Below are 24987 nucleotides of genomic sequence, written 5' to 3'. Positions count from 1 at the left end.
GGCAAGTCTTAGATATCCAGAGCTATTTGGGCCAAAGGTCATAGGGGAGTCATAAAGGAATCTCACTTCATGTACATGTGTCAGGCAACTGAGGAGCACCTGCCTTTTCTAGAAATAATGGGGAGCAGGACCAAGTTTCAAAATGTTTGTTTCTAATGAACCAGAGTACTTTGAAGCAGCACTGCTCATAAAGTGGACAGATAACATCATTCATGCCAAAGTTGCATTTTTGAACTCCCTTGGTGAAATGATATTTTAATATGAGAGCAACAGAAAAATTAATTCACATAAGGATTAGTTCTTCTTTCCCAGAGGCTTGCTTTCAAGTGGGTCGGAGCAGAAAACCACAGGAGTGTCTTTCATTGGCAGTATGTATTACACAGGACTATTTTGGAAATTAAATCAAAGAATTCCTCTGAAAGAATTTTGCAAACTAAAATGGTACAAACTTATTTATAATTATTTTTGACATTTACTAGATAGTTCTGTAAAGAAAATCTGTAGCTAGACTTCACACTTAGAAGTGTCAGAAAAGATTGCAGAATTATTTCATTGTTGTCTGAATGCAAGTCTAGTCTTGGAGCAGCATTTTAAAATCTCCTAAGCATAGCTCCCAATTCAGATTCTGCTTGATATGGACTTAAATTTATTTCTCATGCATGCACTAGCAACCAGTTTCCAGTCTGTTTTCTTTTTGGCTTATTTTTTGTTACCGTAAGGTAAAGATATGAATATAAATCTCAGACTTTACATTTTATACTGTATTAAAAACAAATTTAATAGGAAAAACTTCTGCATGGTAGAAAAGTCATAATATGGAAGTGGAGTTACTTTGCAATTGAACAATGAGAAAGTATTGCAACTTTTAAACTCTTTTAATCCTGTTCAAATTCATTGCTGAGATCCTAACTTCCAATGATGTTATTAGAAGGTAGAATATTTGAGGATGTGAATGGGTCATGAGGATAGAGCTGACAACATGGAATTAATATACAAACATAGCTTTAAGGAGTGAATTTTTCCTTCTGCCATCTGACTCAGCAGAAAGGTGCTGTCTCCAAACCTCCCATGAACTGGAATAATGGTTTCAGTTTCTGGCATCTAGACCAATGTGCAGTAAGTTTCTGTCTTTCTTAGACACAAAGTTTATGACACAAGTTATTATAGTAACCCAAATGATTATGGACTGATATCACTTTTTAATAGGTATTTTAAAGTTTACAGTTATTAAGCTGTACTTTTAAACTGGTTTATTATACAGACAAAATTCATAGAATGAGAACATTTTATAAACATATAGCAAAGATGCAAACAGTCACGATCTAAGTGTGGCTTTGGATAGGAGGGCTACCAGAGACTCACCAGTTGTGCAGTTCTCGAATTCAATATCATCAATTGCAGCTCCGCCTCCTAGATCCTTTGTTCTGATGCCTTGAAATATGACCTCAAAATTTCTTAATTTTCCCAGCAGGATGGTGGCCTTTTGCCAGTGATTATCAGGGTCTGGCTTGCTTTGTTGCCATACTTCTGACAGTCCTTTGTCTGTCTGAAATTAAAGAGGTTCACATTAGTGGGATCACTAAAGCACTTAATAATAAGAAATATTGCATGGTACAGGAGCTCTTAACCAATGAAAGTAACAGTGATCTGCCCCACCCCATTGGAGAGCTGGTCCAGAACCTTCACAGCACTGATATAGGGGACCCTGATGGGAAAGCTTGTCCCACCACCTCACCACACCCTGAGAGAGCTGACTCCACCCCTCAGCTGAGAGGAGCTGTCCCAGGGGCCTGGACTGATCAACTCAGAGGCCACTCTCAGCTGCCACCCATGCACACATCCAAGACTTGGAGCAGGCAAACCCCAACATCTACCCCATCTATGACCTGCTGGAGTGTGTGAAGGGACTGATCCTGCAAAACCATAGCCGCAAGACCGCCATGACTGGGGACAACAGGATATCTGAGAGGAGTTTTGGGGAAGGTCTAGTTTTGATGATATACCCAAGCCAGAGGCCTTGAACCTGACAAACAACTCATTACACAATGAACATTTGCAAGTAAAGCTGTTTGGGCAAAAGACTATACTGCATGATACAGAGCAGCTCCCAACGCCACTAAAATGAAGAAGCGACGGAGAGGTGGGAAAGACGGAGGAGCAAATTGTTTTCCTTTTTTAAAAAATTATTGCTTATTTTTATTCTTGTTTAGCTTTCCTCTGTGGGGAGCACTACAAGAGGGAGGAGTAGGTACAGAGGGCCTGGGAGATGAGTGGGACTGGGATGTGAAATTCCCAAAGAATCAATAACAAACAAAATGAAAACAAAAACAGCGGAGCTCTGCTGACATCCATGCTGTTCTTTATCTCACCAGAACAGACATGTTAACCCACCTGCACATCTTCCTAAAGCAATACTGGTGGGATTAGCAGTGAACATGCTTTTAGCATTTGCAGGGGTATTAGTATCATGACAGTGTACTCATGAGTTAAATCCACCTATTCTTGCATACACCCAAAATTCTTAGTATTGATAAGAATCTGAAAGAAATTTCGGGATTACTGAGTTTATATTTCTGGACACCACTTCCCTACTTTTTAAACATTGTATCTAATTATTCTGGTTACACATTCCTCCTAAAGAGCCTTGTTCACTAACACAGAGAAGGAAACAAAAGGCAAAAGGATTAATGGGAAATCAGTTATCTCTGTGCATTGAGTTGAACATGGAAAGAATGTGATATGCTTCCAAGTCAGTCAGATTTCAAATATTCTATTACTACATAATCACAATATTTTTATTTTTCAAAAATATAAATATCTGTGAACCAGCTTTATCAGTTTCAGGATACAATTCTTCAAACTAAAAGTTAATTTAAAAATGACATATGCAAATATTTCCTATGGTGATATTGTGTCCCCCAATTTATTGTGCACCCTAATAAACTTATCTAGGGTCAGAAAACAGAACCACCACTAGGTAGACATAGAGACTAGAAAATGGTAGCACACACACACCTTCAATCCTATCACTTGGGAGACATAGATCCATCTGGATCTCTGTGACTTCAAGGCCACACTGGAAATAGCCAGGCATGGTGCCACACACCTTTAATCCCAGGAAGTGATGGCAGGAAGCAGAAAGGTATATAAGGTGTGAGGACCAGGAACTAGAGGCTTTTAAGCTTTTAGGCTTTTAGCAGCAGTTCAGCTGAGATCTATTCATGTGAGGACTCAGAGGCTTTCCAGTTTGAGGAAACAGGATTGGCTGAGAAGTTGGTGAGGTAAGGTTAGCTGTGGCTTGTTCTGCTTCTCTGATCTTTCACCCCAATACCCGGCTCCCATGTATTTCATTTATAAGACCATTTAGCAATTCATCTACAATTTCCTCAGAACAGTGAAGGTTCAAGAAGTACTATAACATGCAAATATGTGAATGCTTCTAGGATTGTAACATGATCTGACATATACCATAACCCTAATGGGCAAGTAAAAAAATGACACCTACATTAAGCCATTAGAAAAGCCAGTTGAGACTCATCTGACTTTGCTTGTGCACAGTGCTTTGTGGTGTTTTGGTTCTAGCTTTTCCTGAGAACTGGATGGAATCAACAGGATATTGGCTTTCAGGCATGCCTATGAGGAGTTGCCTTGACTGTCTTAACTGAGATGGGAAGACCTGTGCTGTGGGACGTTCTGTATGTTAAATGTGTTGCTCTGATTGGTTAATAAATAAAATATTGATTGACCAGTAGCCAGGCAGGAAGTATGGGCAGGACAAGCAGAGAAGAGAATTCTTGGAAGTGGTAGGCTGAGGCGGAGAGACCCTACCAGCCTCCATGAGAAGATTTTAAGATACCGGTAAGCCACGAGCCATGTGGCAACTTATAGATTAATAGAAATGGGTTAATTTAAGATATAAGAACAGTTAGCAAGAAGCTTGCCACGGAAATACAGTTTGTAAGCAGTATAAGTCTCTGTGTTTACTTGGTTGGGTCTGAGCGGCTGTGGGACTGGCAGGTGAGAGGGATTTGTCCTGACTGTGGGCCAGGCAGGAAAACTCTAGCTACAAGACCTGCCCACTGCTCCTTGTTTGCATCCTGGACTGTAAAAAATGAAGACACAGAGCTGCATGGGTTCGGCCCACTCTGCTTGGGATTGTGAATGTAAGGAGTGGGTTCATGCTCCTGTTGCCTCAACTTGCCCTGCAGGATGAACGGTATCCTTGAAATGTGAAGCAGAATAAACCTTTTCTCTCTACGCTGCTATTTTCAGGTTATTTTTATCATAACAACAGCAGAAAAACAAGGACAGGATGATTTAAGAGATCATGATAATGGCTATTTACCAAAAGAGAAAACATTATCATCACATTGCACTTATTGTTAGGATCCAAATCACCAATACTACTTGCTGCTGTTTCATTGTTTTTCCTGGATGAAGTCACGATGAGATTTGATCTCAGACGGTAGTAATCAGCTGGGTGATGGTGGCGCATGCCTTTAATCCTAGCACTTGGGAGGCAGAGTCAGGTGGATCTCTGCGAGTTTGAGGCCAGCCTGGTCTACAGAGTGAGTTCCAGGAAAGGCGCAAAGCTACATAGAGAAATCCTGTCTCGAAAAAAACGAAAACAAAAACAAACAAACAAAAAAAGAAGGTAGTAATCAAATAATGAAACAGGCGAGTATTTAATAGAATAGCATCTAGAAAATCGGGTATGATGTTCACATGAAGTTATAATGCACAGCTATGAAATATATAACTTATTTGTATTTTAAGGATATATGGAAATTTACAAAAAGAAATGTCTGAAAAAAGGATCCAAAGGAGTTATATATTTGTAATTTCTTGCTTTGGAGAATTAGGGCATGTGTCCAATGCCTCATTCTGTGGAGGCTAAATAGATACTTGATCTAATTGTTCTTTTTGTTATTTTTCTATTTATTTGTATTAGATACATTTGTTCTATTTATTTGTATTAGAGGCAACAAAGAGAAGGTGAAACTATGTATCCATTGATGTAAAATTAATTTTGCAAAACAACTAGCAATTTACAGATAAAGCTTTTAATACTATTTCCTAATATATACTTATCCCCAGAGACTTGTGAAATACCTACGTTAATGGGGGTGGGATTCACACAGAAATTCCATTAGGAATTTCATATCTTTCTTATGGTTAAAGAAGTTCTTTTCAAGGTTAGTCTTTGACTCTTAGTGATGTTTTAGTGATTGAGAATCAAAAGGATGATAAATTAAATTAAAGATTAAACCGAGATCTGTCTGACACTTAAGAATATCAGAGACAAGGATATTGATGAAAGCCTGTCTTAATTCATAAATTGTAACATTTCCCCAGGCATCCACTTCTGTAACTCATACAATACCCTTGAGACCTGCTAAGCCTGAAAAGAGATTTCAACAAATAACATCAAAGAAAGTCATGTGATCCCTTTAATTAATAAAATATGAATCATTTCTTAAATCTTATAATGAGGCTTCTATTAAAAATAAAAAGATTGAGAGACTTGAACAAAGTGTTCACTTTGATTTTTACAAGGATAAAAAAAATAAAAGAAAATGAGAGCTAATTATGTTGAGAATCTTCCATAATGTGGTATCTATCATAAAACATCACTCTAATATATCCTAACACTTTATATAGTCTAATATATATAAAATCTTTGAATATAGCATCAATTTTTATTCTTATAGTTGCCCAATTTCTCCTTAATGTATATTTCTTCTTATATGCCTATCTATTCATTTCTTTATTCAGAAAGCATACAATGCTCATATATTGACAATTTCAATGTTACTTTCTTGAATCCAATGAAGAGAAGATGGAGCCTACCCTGTGGAAGTTAAGTGGTCTAATATAGAGTTCATAAAAACAAATTACTATATTGACTCCCTCTCTCACACATACATTTTTACAAGGTGGGTATGTAATCAATTCCAAGTTCTTTATTTATCTACTCATTTATTAATGTCATGATTCTAATTCTTTCTAAGGCTGTACGATAAATGTCACTGACATCCATCCTATAATTTTGCCACTAATTGGCCAGGGGCATAACAATTGTATTCACATGGATTTTAATTCAAGATTCCTGAGGAAATAAATAAAGAAAAGTAAATATATGTACATTAATAGGTTAAATTTCAAAAATGGGAGAAATGGTTACTTGCCATATTTTAAGGTTTTCTTAAGCTTTGAGTAGATTACCTTGTCATGTGCACTGCCCTGGAGACATCACAAGGTGTTTGCCTCCATGACTCACTTGAATCTCCCCTCTTCATGAGGAAAAGCAATGGGAAATACTAAGAAGATAAAGCCACTTCCCTTTTTAAAATTGTGTTAATGAGAAATTAGTTCAGTAGTTCAGTCTAATATGTTTGATATAAATATACAAAGTTTCATGAGATAATTGGATACTTTATCCCAAACCATTTGAGAAATACCACTTTTTCTTCACTGACGTCTTCATCGTATTTGAAAGGTTTTCCCAGATTCTAAATCACTTGTTTAATTATCCATCAATGATATACCCATTGAGTCACTTTTTTTTCTTCAGGAAATATTTTAGCAATGTCTTATTTCCTGCTAATAAATATTAAATTCTTTGGATATAAACTATTAGAAGACTTGGGAAATGGAGTAATAGTAGATGGCAGACTAACTAGGAATGTCAGGTAATAAGTTACAAAGCAGTAGGATGACAGTGTCCATTTGTCATCGTTTATACAAATTAAATATGAAAGACAAATTGCTTGAATAATCCAAGATCACTGACTGGTCATTGTAGTCAAAATATTGCAAAGGGGGCAAGTTTAGCAAGAAAGACAGTACTTGGTCAGTAACCACTCTACCACAGTCAAACACTTCTGAAAACAAATCTTGTCTTCACTCCACCTGAACCGAGACCCTACATTTCTGTCTACACTAGGTTGCAACAAGGTCCCCTCAAGACTTTCTTAAATGAAAGAAAACTGAGAGAATTTGTCACCAAGTTGTGGTCTTGTCTTTTTTGATGCCATTTCTCTGTGGAACAGAACATTGAGAACAAACAATCACACATTCATTGCAAATAGTTATTATATATTTTGGTGGTGGGAATTGAACACAGAACCTTGACTATTTTGAACACATGTTCCTTCCATGACTTGTGTCCCTGGCCTATATAACGTTTCAAATATTTGAAGAACCATTGTTCTACCTCGTAAACACTCTCAAATGCAACTGCCGAGATATTAGATGGTTCAAAACTGCACTGATAACAAAGATATTGTGATAGGCAGTGATTTGGGAATATAAGAAGGTGACTGTATAGGTGAATTATAGTGGGTATTTTTTATGACAGGAAACTTTCCAATAAATACATTCCTATACAATACTAAGTTCTTATACAATACTAAATGCAATGGTAAATATATGACACTGAGCATCTATCAAGACTCAAGGAATACTACAGTATTAAAAAAAGCCTTAATGTATTACTCAGGAGGTTGAATAGTCCAAATGATTTACAATCTGACAAATCAGTCTTAATGCATGAATGATGTGTATAACAAACTCACAGACATAATAAATCTGTAAACAAAAGATTTGTAAGAAAAAGAAAAATAATTGCACATCAGCAATGTACTATAGTTAGTAAAGTGCATAAAGAGGCATGGCTTAGTATGGAAAATTCATAATAAAATTTTAAAAGCGTAGGTAAGAAATGGTAAGGGAAATTTCTTGCTATTTGAATGAAAGATTTTAAACAAGATAGAGGAGAAGATCTGAAGGACTTGTGAGATAATGGAGCACATTTAGAGATACTATGAACTTATTTTTATATAATATGAAGAGATAATGACACAGAAGTAATTATGTTTATATATGTGTGTGTGTGTGTATGTGTGTGTGTGTGAATGTATGCATAGAACTGTCTAGATTACTATACACAAAATCATATATTTTTTCTATCACTACAAGATGAGAAATCAAGCAAATAAGATCAGACCATCAAGGATACCATATCTTAGTGGGGCAAAGAGACTAGACCTGGACCTAGTGCATACCTGAATTTGATGTGTCTTATATTGCCAGAAAGTGAGAAAGTAGCAAAATAAAGACCCAAATGGATTGGGGATGTGTCAAAGGGTTAGAAAAGCAAAGTAGAAGAGTCATAGTCTCCAGAGTATAAAAAATGAACAAAATAAATCATAAAATTGCTTTATAATGAATTTATGGTAATAACAAATATAAATAAGCCCAACAGATATAAATAAACTATACATTGAATAAATGAATGGGGGAAAGAGACAAACCTATGTTAAATAATTTTGAAAATTATCAGAGATAGTCTGCTGATGAAGATATGGAGTTTAAATTCTCACCCTTTGGCTGTGGGTTGCTGAGAAGCTCCACTGTAAATGATGGGGGATTGACATTATATGAAGCACTTGGCTAGTATTTCTCAAAACTGCAAAAATCACCCCAAACAAGAAAAGTTTCAGAGGAAGTTAGGAGGACATAAGTGATACAATATTTTTAAAAAATTGAGTATAAAATAGAGACATTATATCTTAAGTATGAACTTTAGGTAAAACCTTGGATTAATAATTCTGACAAGTACAACCAATTGGATTTTAGATGAAAAAAATAAGTGAGTGCGGGATATATAGACAATTCCTGTATTATTTTTGCTGAAATTATATCAATCTAAACTTTTATAAGATAAAAAAAATTGCTTAACAAGTTTTAATATTTTGCTCATTTACACATATTATATAATATTTTTACTAATACATTTATGTTGAACTGATCTTATTTGTAGCTATGGTCTATGAAGTCAAATCTGTAAAGCTAGGAAAGTAATAACTATTAGAACTACTGACCTTCACTCAATTTAACATAATAAACACAGAGGGAATAGCCTCTAAATATTCCAATTAAATAAAATGTATTTTGTATATCTAGTATGTTCATAAATTTTTTTGACTTAACCTTTTTTAAATTCATCAACTGGGAAAACATTAAATGTTTTTAAACAAGCATGATGATGACAAACAGATAATAAAATCAATGATACCCCAGGAGATTGGACACTATGCAGAAATTATGTTGAATCTAAATGACAGCAAAAAAAAATTCACTTCATAAATATGCAAACTGAATCTTCTCATAGAAGCCAAGATTGATCCTTGTTCCTCAGAGGAAGACTAGACCACAACATGATTCAACTCATGTCGACGATTTTTATTAGCATGAAAATCCTCTACAGTTATGATAAAATATCTTTTAAAAATCTACGAGAATGGTTAGTATTTATAGTAAGATCTTTATTAAACAGAAAACTTTCTTCAAATCAGTTAAGATGAGAACGGGGCTGGAAAGGTGGCTCAGTGTGTAACAGCAATTACTACTCTTGCAGAGGACACAGTTTGGTTCCCAGCAGCCACACAAGGCAACTCACAACCACCTGTAACTCCAGTTCCAGGGACTCTGATGCCTTCTTCTTGCCTCCATGGGTACCTGCATGTGTGTGGTGTACATACATGCATTCAGGCATACTCACATGTACACAACATAAAAATGAATAAATCTTAAACAAATGGTATCAATCAACTGAAGCAAACTGACTAATACGTAAAGTTAGAATTCACACTCATTTGTTAAACTATAGGCATAATCACGATTAATGTTTATATATAAGTTAATGACACTTTACATTAAAAGATAAAATGAACACCAAGAGCAGTTAATGAACCTAAAAATGTTATGAGATAATCTGCACAGAAACATCTCGCAAACTCCTAGCAAATATCTGAAGGTAAATCTGCAGTTAGCGCCTCCTGTCTTTTTAAACATGAGAGGCAAAACAGTGTACCCTTTGTTTGGATGTGTGGCCACAGACACTTTATAAAATATTCATTTTATGTTTGTTACGAAGTTATTTTAGGCAGAATGTTTTCACTTTCTTGCTGGAATGGCAAGCCTATAAACCCCAAATTTATTTGTTGAAAATATGCTTCACAGGTTCATGCAAGCAAAATAAGACTCTCAGGTGAAATGGGTAGTTTAATGAAAAATATAAAAATTAGTGAAGCTGGAGTTGTACAAATCATTTCTGTAGATCATGCTTATTTTAACCCAACTTGCTGTGTTATTGAGGATTTCTAAATATAGCATCATAACTTCGCATGGTATATGAAAACATTTATATTTTCTCCTATTCACACAAGGATAATATAAATACATATCCCCATACTTACACAAATATGTGGATTTGTCATTTCAAAGCTAAAAAATATCCCTCAAAGGGTCTTACTTTGGCATTAAGAAGAACATTCTTAACATGGCCTAGAATAAACTCAGTGGCCTCATACATGACATTCATTTGAGTCTTTCCATTCTCCGGACAGGTGTTAATTTCTTCTTCACCTTTATATTCCATTTTCATGATTAGAATCAATAACACAAATACGGCAGATGTCTTTAGATCTTCAAATACAGTTATAAAGGGTTAAAGTATTTTCTTCTACAATGGTAAAAGCCAATCATCGTATGCTGAATTTGCATATCAAGAAGCTCAGTACCCAAGATCTGAGGTCATTCAATCATTCACTCAAGGTGTCATTAAGATATTCATTGACCAGAAATGTCAGATTCTGGCATTCTGGCATTTCTCGTAAAACAGCTGTTACATAGTATCTGGTGTCGATGAGGTAGATTATGTGTAAATAACCAGTGTGTATTTTCATTATCAGCATAACTGACATGTCTATTTAACAAAACTGGCCAATAAAGTAATCTTATAAAATCACAGGTCCTTCAGAGACGTTCAGGCTGCTACTGCTGAATTAGAAGATGACCCAACCTCATATTAAAATGGTCCAGATTGATGACTTCTCCTCCTCCCTCTCCTCATTCCTGTTCTCCCTCTTTCTCCTCTTTTTCCTCCCTTCTCCTCTGATTTCTTTCTTGTGTTTCATTGCTTTAGCTAAGACTTCAAACACTATATTAAACAAGAGTGGATACAGTAGATAGTCCTATATTTTCCCTGATTTTAGGGGAATGCTTTGTGGTTTTCTTCTCTTAAGTTGATGTTGACTATGATTTGTTTTATCTATGTTTTACTATGTCAAGCTATGCTACCTCAAATCCTGTTCTCTGGGACTTTTATCATGAGGCATGTGAGGATTTGTCAAAGATCTCTTCTGCATCTATTGATATATAGGGATATATATTAGGGATTGCATTGAAGTGTCAGTTGGGGTTGAAACCCTACCATTTTCTTATATAATAACTATTTTTAAATCCATTTGTATGATTTACTAGATTTTATTGACTTATGTGTGCTGAATCATCTTTGCATCTCTACGATAAAGCCAATTTGCTTATAATGGATTATGTTTTTAATGTATGTTCCTATTCAGTTTGCAACTTTGTTGTTATTGTGTCTTTACATGGTTTGGGGTTTAGGGTAATAATGGTTTTTATAAGGGTTTGAAAGTATTTTTTTCCATTTATTGTACATTATATAATCGAACTTAAGGTCTTCTTGATACGAGGGAACTCATACCTGATCCTGTAAACCTAGTCAACTAACCATGGCTGGAGGGGCTATACATCTAACAGGAGAAATTACTACTGCCATTTTCTGAAGTCAATTCTTACTGTATTCCAAACACTTATTCTTACAGTAACTGTCAACAGATGGAAACTCCTACAGAGAGCCACAGCTCAAAACGTAGAGAATAAGAAATGGTAGGGTTTCCAACCCCAACTGATACATCTTCAATGTAATCCCTAAACCGAAGGCTCAGGGATTACCCATGAAAGCTCAGGGATGAGCTTCCACATAGGTAATCCATACTCAAAGTGACCATCCACGGACATAGATATATACTTGCCATGCTAAACTGACTCAGTGAGTGGTATGTACATGTGTGCATACATATGTATATGAACATAGATGTAACAATAATAAGTATAAAGAGATCATGTATTTGGCAGGGCTGCATCTGATACAGGAGTGAATAGAAGGGGGCAGATGGTTGGGAATGATGTAGACGCTATGCTCACTTATAAAGTTCACAACAAAAACATTTAAAACATAAAAAGGCTCAAACTGTGCCCTAGCCTCATTTTCTACCCAACTTCCTTTCATTTTTTTTTTTTGTTGTTGTTGTTCCTCTTAAAGCCATCCTTCTTCAGTCTTTTAATGTCCCACTATTAACTTGGGGCATTTATACAAAATGCTCTTGAGTTTGACCAAAGGGAACCTACTTAGTTCCTACATATGTTTCAGCTTTATCAACACTTTCTCTTCTTGGCAGCCTTCACTGGTGGCCTTAACAAGGACATAACTACCTAGCACATAATTCAAGACTACACTACACTTCCTTTTTCATTATAGTGTGAAAAAAATACAATCTTCCCTGCCATGATTAACTAACAGATAGCTCTACTATCATTAGGCAAACATGAAATCATGGGGGAAAACTGATAAACAGTACTAAGCATAGTGGCTTGTACACAGTAGGTATTCAATAAATAATGGTGTGTAGAGTGAATACATCCAGCATGCATGTGTATCTGAAAAGGGACAACAATTGCATTTATAAATGAATGTGTAGACTATAAAGTAGGTTTCAAACTATTTATAAAAATTATCTAAATTATTTTAGTTTCCTTTTCAAATATTTGATGAGTTTTAGGTTAAGTTTAAGGTAAAAAGAGGATAATAGGAATGCAATGACTAGAAACCTATATTTAATGCTTGACCTTTTTCTTAATTTAATGTCACCCCTTTGAGAAACTTGTTTTGGAATGTTTAGAGTTGGCTCTGTCTCAATCATGTTGCACCCATTTGCTTTAATCTTTAAAACCCCCTTCATTTTGTATTTTCCAAAATTAAACTGGTTGATTTCATCACGACAGTTTATGGTCTACAAGACAAGGACCTTCCCACTCCATGAGAGGGAACTCATGCCTGACAATGCTTGGATAACCAACCACCAGAGACTAGATAGCCAGAGACCTAGGGTAAAACCAAACACTGCTGGTCTAAAAATTAAAATATCAATAAAATGACTCCTAAAGATATTCTTCTATATTTGTAGATCAGTCCCTTATCCACTCATCATTAGAGAGGCTTCCTCTAGTATGAGAACATATTCAGAGACCCACAGCCAGACATTACAGCAGAGAGAGAGTCTAAATGGAAGGTATTTATTAAATCCTTCTCCTCATATCCCAGGGAATCCCACAGAAGAGAAGGTGGAAAGATTGTAAGAACCAGAGGATGAAAGACACAAAGAGAACAATGCCCTCTTTATCAAGTAAGCAATGTGCATATGAGCTCACAGAGACTGAAGCAGCAAGCACAGGGCCTACATGGGTTTGCACCAGTATATGTCTGTGTCTGTGTCTGTGTCTGTGTCTGTGTCTGTGTCTGTGTCTGTGTCTATGTGTGTACTCTATGTATCTATTATAACTACTAACTTAGTATTTTTATAGGACTCCTGATTGGGAACGAGTGGGTCTCTGAGTCTTGTGCCTGCCCCTGAAACTCTTTTCCTCCTGTTGGTTGCTCTGTCCAGCCTCAATAGGATAGTTTTTAACTTCATCTTATTATATTTTATTTTGTCATGTTGGGTTGTTATCTCTTAAAAGCCTGTTATTTTCTAATGAAAGACAGAAAGGGAGTAGATATGGAGAGGAAGAGAGAGATGGAAAGGAGTAGAGGAAGGGGAAACTATAATCAGTATACATTTTATAATAAAAGAATTTATTTTCAATAAAAGAAAAAAATGAAAGAAAAGACAAGAACTTTTGCCATCTTCCTCACATTTTGATCTCTCACACTTAAAACACAATATGACTTAATTTACACACTAAGTAGTCATTTGTTTAAGGAGTTCTTCAATGTTTAATTTCAGTTTTCTGGACTAACACATCATTGTTACCATTGGCTAAAGTTTGCTTCAGAATTTCTCTGAGCAACTATTGGATTTCAATATATATATATATATATATATATATATATATATATATATATCTTCATCTCATTTAATATTCTTATACTTACTAATTTTAATGGATTTAAATTACATAGGTAAATTGAATGAATGGTAATTGACACAGAAAAGTGCTGTGAAATAATCCTTTTGTACACTGTGAAGACATGCTGCTCTCATTGTTAATAAAAGCTGATTGGCAGGTGGTTAGGCAGGATTTTCAGGGCAGAGAAAATGCTGGGGAGAAGAAGAGTAGAGTTGGAGGAGATACCATGAGATGTAGAGCAAGCTGGATGGAAAGTATGTACGTGAGGTAAAGGAGCCTTGGGGCAGCACATAAATTAATAGAAATGAATTAATTTAAGTTATAAGAGCAAGCTAAAAATGAGCCTAAGCTATCAGCTGAGCATTTATAATTAATAATAAGTCTCTGTGTGGTTATTTGGGGAGTGGCTGCCAGGACACAGTGATACTCTGCCTACAAATGGTACCACTGTCAGGTGACATAGATCCAGATAAAACCTGAGAAAGCTTAAAAAATGGTTCCAAACACACAAAAATGGAGCTTCTTAGTCACATAGTCTCATGCTAGCTGCAGTAGAGAGATGCTGGGAAGAAGAGGGGAGGAAATAAGGGAGTAGAGATGAGAAACCATGAGACACAGAGCAAGCAGGATAGGAAGTACACACATGAGGTAAACATACCCATGGCATCACATAGATTAATAGAAATGGCTTAATTTAAGTTAGAGCTAGCTAAAAATGAGTCTATGCTATCAGCAGAGCATTTATAATTGTTAAGTCTCTGTGTGGTTATTTGGGGAGCGGCTGGTAGGACAGAAAAGTCCACCTGCAGAAAACATCACTAAAGATTATTTTTCTTTAAAAGTTGGATAACTTCGGCCAGGCGGTGGTGGCGCACGCCTTTAATCCCAGCACTCGGGAGGCAGAGCCAGGCGGATCTCTGTGAGTTCGAGGCCAGCCTGGGCTACCAAGTGAGTTCCAGGAAAGGCGCAACGCTACACAGAGAAACCCTGTCTCGAAAAACCTAAAAAAAAAAAAAAAAAAAAAAAGTTGGATAACTTTCTTAGAACATGCAGTAATTTATCAAAGTCTTAGGCAATTCAGGAGTTTACTTAAAATATATGGTTATATGGAATATGCCATGGAGCTGCTGTTCTGACAGAGTGCCCTTCAGAATGACTCTTGCAAAATCTTTGCTGTACTCTTTGTAGAAAAGGATCACTAACCCAATTAAAATCCCAATCTATGATATTCAAGATAATTTCCTACTTAGTGCTCAATGACCTATTTCCTCGTCTTTCACACTACATTTGGTTTCTGAAGGAGAAAAAGAAAAAAAAAATTCGATGAATGTAGAACAATGGAAAAATGAGAATGAAAGGTCCCTAGAAAGCACAAGACAGGAAGAATAATCAGAAAAGGCAGCAAGGTCAAAAGCAAGATGTCAGTTATGAATGATGGTGTACGTCCCTTGGCACATTGTCACTTATGAAGGCTGATAACCAGTCAATGCAAACAGAAGGACAGCACTTTATGATGAAATTTTGGCACATAAATCAGCTCACTCATATTCTAGGAGAGGATAGAGGAATAATGAGAGAGAAAGTGCAACAAATGCATTCATGTAAGGCAGCAATTGCAGGAAACTGACAGCATCAGTGTGAATCCTTCCCAAATTTCTCTTCACAAGTATCAACTGTATACACTGCTGCTATGTTGGAATAAAATTCTTTCACCAAGTACAAAAGTAAAATCTCAAAGTAGCTGTACACCAATGCTATTTAACAGAATAAAATGTACAAAGCTGTTTGTCTATTCAGAACAGTAAAGAAGAGTTTTCTTGCTTTGATAATTCACTGGGCACATAAAAGCAGGCATTGTCTTGTATTTTCTTGGCAATAGGTAAATCAAAATGTCTACCACTTTACTTTTAACTAATGATGAAATAGAAATAGGTAGACTAAAAAAGTACTATAAAATTAAAATGTGAGAGTAAAGTAGAAAATACAATAGAACAATAATAAAAGAGATAAATTCACACATTAATTAATACAGAATGGAAATTAAATTTGATAAACATTTATTATTTAAATCCTAGAACTCTAACATGATAAATGTATTCATTTTCTACTTTAAAACTCATGGATTGAACATTAAATTTGTTGCAAGTAGCCCTCCTACATGTTGATACAATATTATAAAAGAACATAAAATTAAGACTAATATTTCTTTGTATATACTCAGAAAAGGACATAATTAACCTCTTCACAAGGAAAGAAAGTGTTATTGCAAGGGTTATCCTAAGCAAAGAGAACCACATTATCAAGGATTATGGAATATTTAAATGTTTTAGTGTTTTGGAAATCCCCAGTAGCATGATAAAGAAAATATAACAAGTGAATTAGAGACATTAAGTAGCGAGACTAGGTACAAAGTCCAAGACCACCCAGTGCCATGGTTGTGAGTGACCCATGTAGGTGCTGTTAATTGAACATGGGTTCCCTGGTTAAGCAGCAAGTGATCTTAAGTGCTAAATCACCTCTCCAATCTTAGATATTTTTAATTCAAATTTTAGAATTGTGTAACACTATACATACCACATTTTCAAGATAATGCTCCCATACACTTATAGTAGTAATTCATAAGAAATTATAGTAATAATTTCAATCTAACCTGTGACTATTTATATTCAATAGATGAATAACAGCAAATAGTGTCATGTGAGTTTTGTTAGTTTTGATTTAAAGTGAGTTATAATCTTAAAAACATTTAAGGTCTTTTTGGAATTTAATTTTATGGATAAGGGAGAGTTATAGGCTATACCATCTAATACAAATGTGGTAATTAAAACAGGTAATTCACATAAAGGATTTAAGTTTCTGTGAAGCTTCCGATGATGGTGATGAAGACGGAGAAGAGACAGAGATGAGAAGAACATGGAGGAATTGAAAAAAAATAGAAAGAAAAAAAGGAGTAATTTGAGAAGTAAAGCGGTAAGTTTTTGTCAGTGATTGATATTTTGGAGTGATAGAAATCAGACTCAGAGTGATTTCCTGTGAGGGAATGTTTGCTCAGAATTAGAGGTGAGACAAGACAAAGGAGGAAGACAAATAATCATAATCTTTATAAAGAAGGACCCAGCTTGATGAAACCAGCCCACACAGATCACTCAGTAGAAGTGTCGCATGCAGTGCACATATATCCTAATTGCAATGTGTCATCTTCAGTGCCATTCTGACACCAAGAATAAATGATGGCAGTGGAAAATGATCATGGGCCACATTGTTTTTCATTCTGTCATCAATGTTGGGATGTTGATCTGGAACTGTTGATTCTGGGTCAGAATTTTTAGACAGTAGAGGAGGAAAGGGTCAAGTATGTACGAGTTCCTGATGTCTATAGTTCAGGAAATAACTGTAGCCAATTTGATATTTTGCCTGATTGTTTTTGCAGATATGTAGTACTCACAAGTATCTCACTGGATTGAGTTCCTCCATGACACAGTCTACATCTTACTTCTCTCTAATGTGCTATCAAATATGCGTAATGCAGACATCCAATACAGAGGATGCTCAATAAACTTATGATATACTTGAAACTTGTTTTGCTTTAGTGTGTGCGTGTGTGTGCAACTTTAGTATAGGAATAAATACAATCAGAGAAGGGTTTCAGATACAGCATTGGTAATGCTAATAACACACCTGAAATGATGTATCAGTAATTACCAGCAGATAAGCTGAGGTTCTGAGTAGATAAGACACTTGGAATTGAGATCACACAAGAAGGAGCATAAAGGTGGAGCAGAATTGGAAGCTACATTCACTTGAATGCACACTGTTGCCACTATGTGGAAGTGGAGAACCATATAACTGGCCACTGGCAAGGCCTAGCTGATGTCCTGCTGGGCCAATAGTAACATAGATTTCTCTTTAAAAAGGCATTAACAACACTCACTCTACATTTGTCATCTGGACATTTTAACTACTGAGATGCCATAGTAAGAATTGAAAATGAAGCTTAGATTTGGTTTAGCCTTTCAATTTATTATGTATATAAAAATTATGAGATCCAGGCTCATTAAGGTTTAATGTAAGAAATGAACTGTGATTCTCCATTAAAGCCTTAGGCAAAAACAATGAGACTCAAACACCCACGTGTAGTGAATTACTTAGCAACAAATAGCAAGATGTTTTCTGGGGACCAGAACACATGGGGAAAAGAATAATGATTGAATTTAACTCAGTGCTGTCACAAAGATTGACAATGAAGATATTGGAGTATAACAAGGTAGAAATATGTGAAGTTAGAAGTATAGAAGGTTAGAAGGTAGTTCATTTGGTTAAAATAGATGTATCCTAGTCTTATACAGGGCCTACCTGTTGACTACAAACTTCACATCTACTCACACCTACACAGATGTGCACTGGGGTAACTGGAAAGCAGAAGGTAATTAGAATTAGGAGGAAATATTGAAATAAAAACAAGAGTCTATCCATAGACATGAGTTGCCCAAGTTTCTTCTCATTTATCAAGGACTTGACAACTCCAACAAAGTATGTGGGCTCAGAGGGAAAAATGTCACGATTAGTCATGAAAGCTGGCTTGGAGACATAACTGCATTCTGCAGTATTTCCTACCCTGACATTGCATGAGAGTGACAAATGAATTAAATTCTTCCATGATTTCCCAACTTAATCCATCAATATTTACTGTATTTTGAGCTCAGCAGAGTAAAATGAAACAACCATCCATTTACAATTCTGGCATGATTTTAAACACCATGAGCTTTATTTACCTCAGCAGGAATTGTAATTGTTAAATTGATCTTGCAAACTTTGCAGAGATTGGAAGTCAGTTGCTCATAGTTTCCAATATGAAACCAAACACATAGATGAAAAGAATGGTCTACTTACATATGCTTAATCATAAAATTCATTAACATCATGAAAAATTAAAGATGCTATCTCTGATTGATAACTACTTGCAAACAAAAAATTAGTTTTCACCAAGGGAATCTCACTGGGGAAACAAACCACTCTTAAGGGTAGGCCCCATGTCCAGCAACATATGACCAACACGAATGGAACTTAACAGCATATTTGGAGGTTCTTTGTCTCCTAATGTTGAGTGAGATATATATAAGTTTTCGGGTCCTTTGTATATATATTATGGCTTTCAGTTTTGTATTTATATGGGCTTTCTAAGTGTAAGAATGTGTGTGAACGTGTGTGTCTCTGCATCTTTGTTTCTTGTGCTTTTTCCTCTGTTTGTTTTGTCCTATTCTGATTTGTTTGTTTTGTTTTATCTTGTTTTATTTTACTATTTATATTACTGTATGTTTTCTAAGGAGAAACACAAAAGGTGTGGGCCTGGATAGGAAGGGAGGTGGAGAGGAACTGGGAGGAGGGGGGACCATATCAGTATATGTTATATGAAAGGAATCTATTTTCAATAAAATGGAAAAAAGATATATTTCTAAAATAAATGAATTTTAAAACATAAGTCTTAATCATTTGAATAATAAATAGTTGAAAATATATGAAGAAAACAAACCCAACAGTAACAGATGCGTCTTACTTTCTTATGATTGAGGTAAGTTCCGGCATTTAGAAAAATGGTGAGACAAATGAGCTGGTAGACTGTGGCTTGACAGAGACCAGAAGGACAAAGAATTACCCTAGGATCGCCTTATCCTACAATGTCCTGGACCATGCAGGTCTCCATGCTCAAACCATCTGTGTTATAAAGAAATGGAGCTAGAAGTATTTTACCTTGACTTCCCTCTCCAGTCCTAATCATCCAAGAAAAATGCACAGATCCCTTTCACACAGCAAGGTGAGCAGGCACTGTCCAAGGACCTTTGATCCGGCATTGCACTTCACTACAACCCTCTGGGCAGGCATATCCTTCTCCCAATCGATACCAATCACCCTACAATCAATATACAATCACCCCTCTCTCTCACACACACATACACATACAGTTACACACATACACACACACACACACACACACCGTTATCTGTTCAAATGCTATTTCCCATGAGTCAACAGTACCCTATTTTTCCACAGGGGAATGACAATTTTATTGATGAAGGAAAGGAAAGAAAATTGTGAGCAACACAGAAAGACCAAACTGAGATAAAAAACAAAGAAAGAAAAAAAAAACCCCACTGCATTATTTATGTCAATGTGGAAATGAGTGGTTGGGTGCACTTTTTATGTTGTCATTTAATAGCTGTTAAAGGGAGATTGGTTTCTCTCAGAAACCACTCTGGCAGATGGAAAGACAGAGAGCAGGAAGTCCTTCACTTCTCTAATCCTGCACCCTTTAAATAATATAATTAACTGTACAACTATAAACATTCTAAATGATAATTCCAAAAGGTAATTCATGTTAAACCATTAATATGAGATGTGCTTCTTAAATGATCTCAGTTTCTAGTTAATCTCCTTCTTCGAACCATTTTTCTTTTGATTTCCCCCTTTGATTCCCCTCATGCTCAGTTTTGAAGAGTTATCCTCTGTCTGCTAGATACTCAACAATTTTCAGGTACCTGATGTTAGATCTGCTCACTTGTGTGGCTGCCAAGCCGACCTGGGTCAGGATTTTATTGCTTTTGGATAGAGGCCACTCCAAGAGTCAGAGAGAGAATAAAAATCAGCTGTTATATTTAAAGAAAATTTTTACGCTTAACATCAAACAGATTTGGATGAGTTTCTTAATGCCACAGAAGGTTATATTTCATTGACACTTCACAGAAAACAAACTAAAACCAAACAACAAACAAACAAATTTTGGAATGTGTTCCTTTTAGCATAAACATTGCTTAACTGGAATATTTTTAAGTATTTCATGGAAAGAAGCAAATTTTATCTATGTGCTTTGTGTAGGAAGCATTCATTAATTTTTTACACCTGAAATTACAATATTACGGTTACATTTATTGACATAGTTCCAGAAACACAAGTTAGATTTCCAAGTTCTTATATTAATTCATTAACTTATATAGACAAACTAATTCATCATTTTCCTTCTTACCTTATTATAAATTACCTGTTATAGCAATCTTTCCCCTAATTGTTTTCATCTGTATTTTACATGTCATTCTGTGTGAATTATACCCCATCCAACATAAATGAGCCATGTGACCTACTCAGTCGCTCATTTTCTTATCATTATGTTTGACTCAACCTCTTCTTAGGCCAACCCACGTTTGTTGTGAGGATGGCTGTCCTTATTGTTAGGGAAATCAGATTGTCTGTTGCCACCTGGCCTCTGTGAACGGCAGAAAGATGTGCTTTGGTGTGACATGCAGCTATTAAGTTTAATAGTCTTCTTTTCCACTTTGCTAACAATCAGGCCCTGGGCATCAGGTGGGGAAGAGACACACAGCCTTCTTCCAGGGTTTACTTCTACTGATTTCTGTTCTATCCATGCTCAGCATCTGAATGTCTCCTCTCTGGATACATGATAGCCCACTACTGTGTCCTCAATATAACCCTTGTCTCCTTTGAACACTCAGAATACCTCATACTCTTTGCTTCTTACAAACAAGATGACTTGGAACTTACTCTATTGAACTGAATATTTCCATTGTCATTGCTACAGATGTATCATTGGAGGTTATTTTTATGTATAAATATATATATACATACACATAAATATATATATATATATATATATATATATATATATATTTGTATAGAGTTATTTCTGAATCACAAAACTTTAACACCCATAATTCCAATATTATGTCACTTTGTGTGAAACTGAACAATTTTGCCCATAGAAAAATCATGAATTTATATATATGCTCACAGAATAGTAATAATGTCATCACCAGGCAGACATAGTTTGAGTAAAATTGAGAAAGAATGATTGTATTTTATTGAGGAATGCTGTAAGTGTACACAGTGCCCTATATTTGTGCTTGTAGGAATAACACAAACAATTAGAATCTTCAAAAATTTCTGGTGCCATCTTGAGCTTAAGCTCAGATAGCAATATTGAGATTCACAGAACTTCCTGATAGGAATGAGAACAGTGTTTATATTGATCTCCATCCTCCAGTTCTATGAGTCACCTTCAAGGGTACAGTATGAACTAGAAATCAGTGAGGCCATGATGAACACACTGTGGCTCTAAGACACATACTAGGGACTTCTTGGCTGGTGAGGACAGCAATTATAATCATATGTGAGAGCAGACAGCTTCCTGGTGGCATTGTCCTCAAATGGAACAGAAGGTACAAACTCTAACTGTTTCTCTTTGGGCACACTTGGAGCACAAAAGTGGAGAATGAAAGCAAATGTTCTCGTTATTCTTTACTTTGCTCTATTTTTTTTTTTAAATTTCAGCCCAATTAGTGGAGATTCACAGTGAAGAAAAAAATGAAAATATAAGATAAACTTCAAGAAAAAATTTCTAGGCAGAAAATGAAATCTATCTTAAAAGATTATATAATGAGTAATTATTTTACATTGTCACAGTAACTTATGGATCAGGGCACATCACATCTTCAAGTACAAAAGTGCAATTCTCATTTGTTCAATATGATGCACATCTGTATCTCTAAATCCAGAATACAATTACTACAGTATGTAAAAATACTGTAGGGAGATGCTTCCCCTTGCTTATATTAAAACTTATTTAACATTATCTCTAATGAGCCCTCATGCATTTCTATCATCTTTTCTACAAATATCGCTGATATGGCTTTAGTATCTGGGTTGCTATGTTTGTTTTCTACATGAGAAATTTTAACAGAACTTATTTATTTTGCTGATGTCTTAGTTATTGTTTGGCAGGAAAAAATCATTTCTCATGCACTGACTACTGTATAATGCAACAAAGGTATTTTATTGATCATAAAGTTGCAAAGATATTACACAGTGGCACTCCATCTCAGGGCTTCAGAGTTGATTCCACTAAATATTATTAATGCTAACATGAAGTAGAGAAATAAAAGCATAAAGGGGACAGAGCAAACACAGGAGCTATGAGCATTTTCTAAGTGGGTTTGCCTCTCAAAATCTCTTCGGGGAAGCAGTGCTATTTTTCTGCAGGAGTGTCTTCATCCGTCTTTCTGAGGACTGTGCTCATTACTGGGATCGTTCACCACCCTTTGTTGTGCTTTAATTATTTTTGTTGCATCAGCAAAAGCAATTTCTACAGATGGACCCAGTCATATGTACCTTCCAGCTTTCTTCCTGGCAGGGACAGATTGATGTTGGCTCTGATCTTAGAAAGCCCTGTACACAAGCCAAGCTTTCAAAAGTATTGTTCATATCAAATATTTTAACCCAATACTGGTTCAAATAATGAACAAGGGAAAGGGGGAAAGACAAAGGCGTATCAGTCTGCCTTTGAGAAGGAGAAGAAAATGATAAACTTTCAATATCTTCTTTGTGAGCTATGGGTAGTCCAATATTCTGAGAGTGGGGAAACACAATTATAATTTAAGCCTATCAATATGACTGGAATACATAGGGTACTCTGACCAAAACATCAATTAGTCATTTGCTCCAGCTAGTCATATTGACAGTAGTAAAATATGTCTCTTATACACTAGACCATGGAAAGCTTTTTAACATTCTGGAACTCTACAGAAATCATTTATAGAGACAGTAATTTTAGGACTTGATATTTATAAACCCTCATGCTAATTTCATTAAGGCATCTAACCAAGAATTTAAAATGCTCTCTGAAGATTGCCCAACTTTTTCTACAATGACCCTGAATGAATTGTATTACTTGATACTAACTATATAAATTAATGACTTTCCTCACTAATCTCTCAACCCAGAATTATAAAGTCAGTTCTTAGAATAGAGTTTCATACAAAGGAAGCCAGATAATTCTAAAAGACTGTAAAAAAAAATCCAAGAGGGTATAAAGGAAGATGCACTGTTAGAGAAACTATGGGTGTGACTAGATGGAAATGGCTGGGACATAGAATACACTCAGAAGACTGAGTCAGGGAAGATTATCTTCCCATCAATTGCATTTAATTTAACTGGGATAGCACTTTTTCTCTTTTCTTTATTGAGCTCATGCATCCAGAAGATTCAACAGAATTGCCAAATATTAAAAGAATATAGTGATAATTTCCATTTCCTCTGGGACTTAGCGAAAGTAATTGATGAACAACTACTACTTTCTCACACACATATAATTTGTTTATGGCTGGAAACTTTCTACATTCTTCTTTCATTTATATATTCTTCAAAAATTCAGTAATTAGTCAGCAAATGAATATTTATTTCTCTATTATACGTTATTTCTTCACATTAGTTCTGTTCTTTCACATTTGTGTGTGTGTGTGTGTGTGTGTGTGTGTGTGTGTGTGTGTGAGAGAGAGAGAGAGAGAGAGAGAGAGAGAGAGAGAGAGAGAGAGAGAGAGAGAGAGAGAGAGAGAGGGCAGAGACAGAGCAAGACAGACAGAGAAACAGAGAGAGGCAGAGAAACAGAGAGAGACAGAGACACAGAGATATAGATTCTCTGGAGGCAGAGTTATAGAAGGTTGTGACTCTGGACATAGGTTCTGGGAACTGAACTCAGATCCTCTAAAAGAGCAGCAAGTGCTCATACCTATGAGCCTTCTCTTCACCCCACAATGCTCATTTTTAATGTTTGGGACTGTAGTGGTTTGGATAGGATTGGCCCCCATAGGCTCATATACTTTAATGCTTGGTCATTAGGGAATGGTGCTACTTGACAAATATTAGGAAATGTGGAATTGATGGAATAGGTGTGTATGGTACAAAATCTAAAAGGTCTTTTAATAAAAAACCCAGAGCCAGATATTAGGGTAAATCTTGAAAGATCAGAGAGACAAAGGAACAAGCCACTGCCATGACTCACCTCATCAACTCCACGAATCCTCTGTGTCCTCACCCAAAAGGCTCCAGCCAAAAAAGTCTTTAGTTTCTGTCTCTTCATGCCTTATG

General features: G+C 35.7%; 1 protein-coding gene across 1 annotated transcript in view; it reads right to left on the bottom strand.

Annotated features, from left to right (window-relative positions):
- The window catches only part of Malrd1 (MAM and LDL receptor class A domain containing 1), a 609872-nt gene that overhangs the window by 221104 nt on the left and 363781 nt on the right, over nucleotides 1–24987 (bottom strand). Inside the window, exon 28 of the mRNA XM_059263620.1 lies at nucleotides 1363–1546. Within this exon, the coding sequence (XP_059119603.1) occupies nucleotides 1363–1546 (184 nt within the window). The remainder of the gene's footprint in view (nucleotides 1–1362; nucleotides 1547–24987) is intronic.

This window comes from Peromyscus eremicus, chromosome 5 (genome assembly GCF_949786415.1).
Source record: "Peromyscus eremicus chromosome 5, PerEre_H2_v1, whole genome shotgun sequence".
NCBI classification, from domain to species: Eukaryota; Metazoa; Chordata; class Mammalia; order Rodentia; family Cricetidae; genus Peromyscus; species Peromyscus eremicus.
This window is presented reverse-complemented; position numbering and strand designations above follow the sequence as displayed.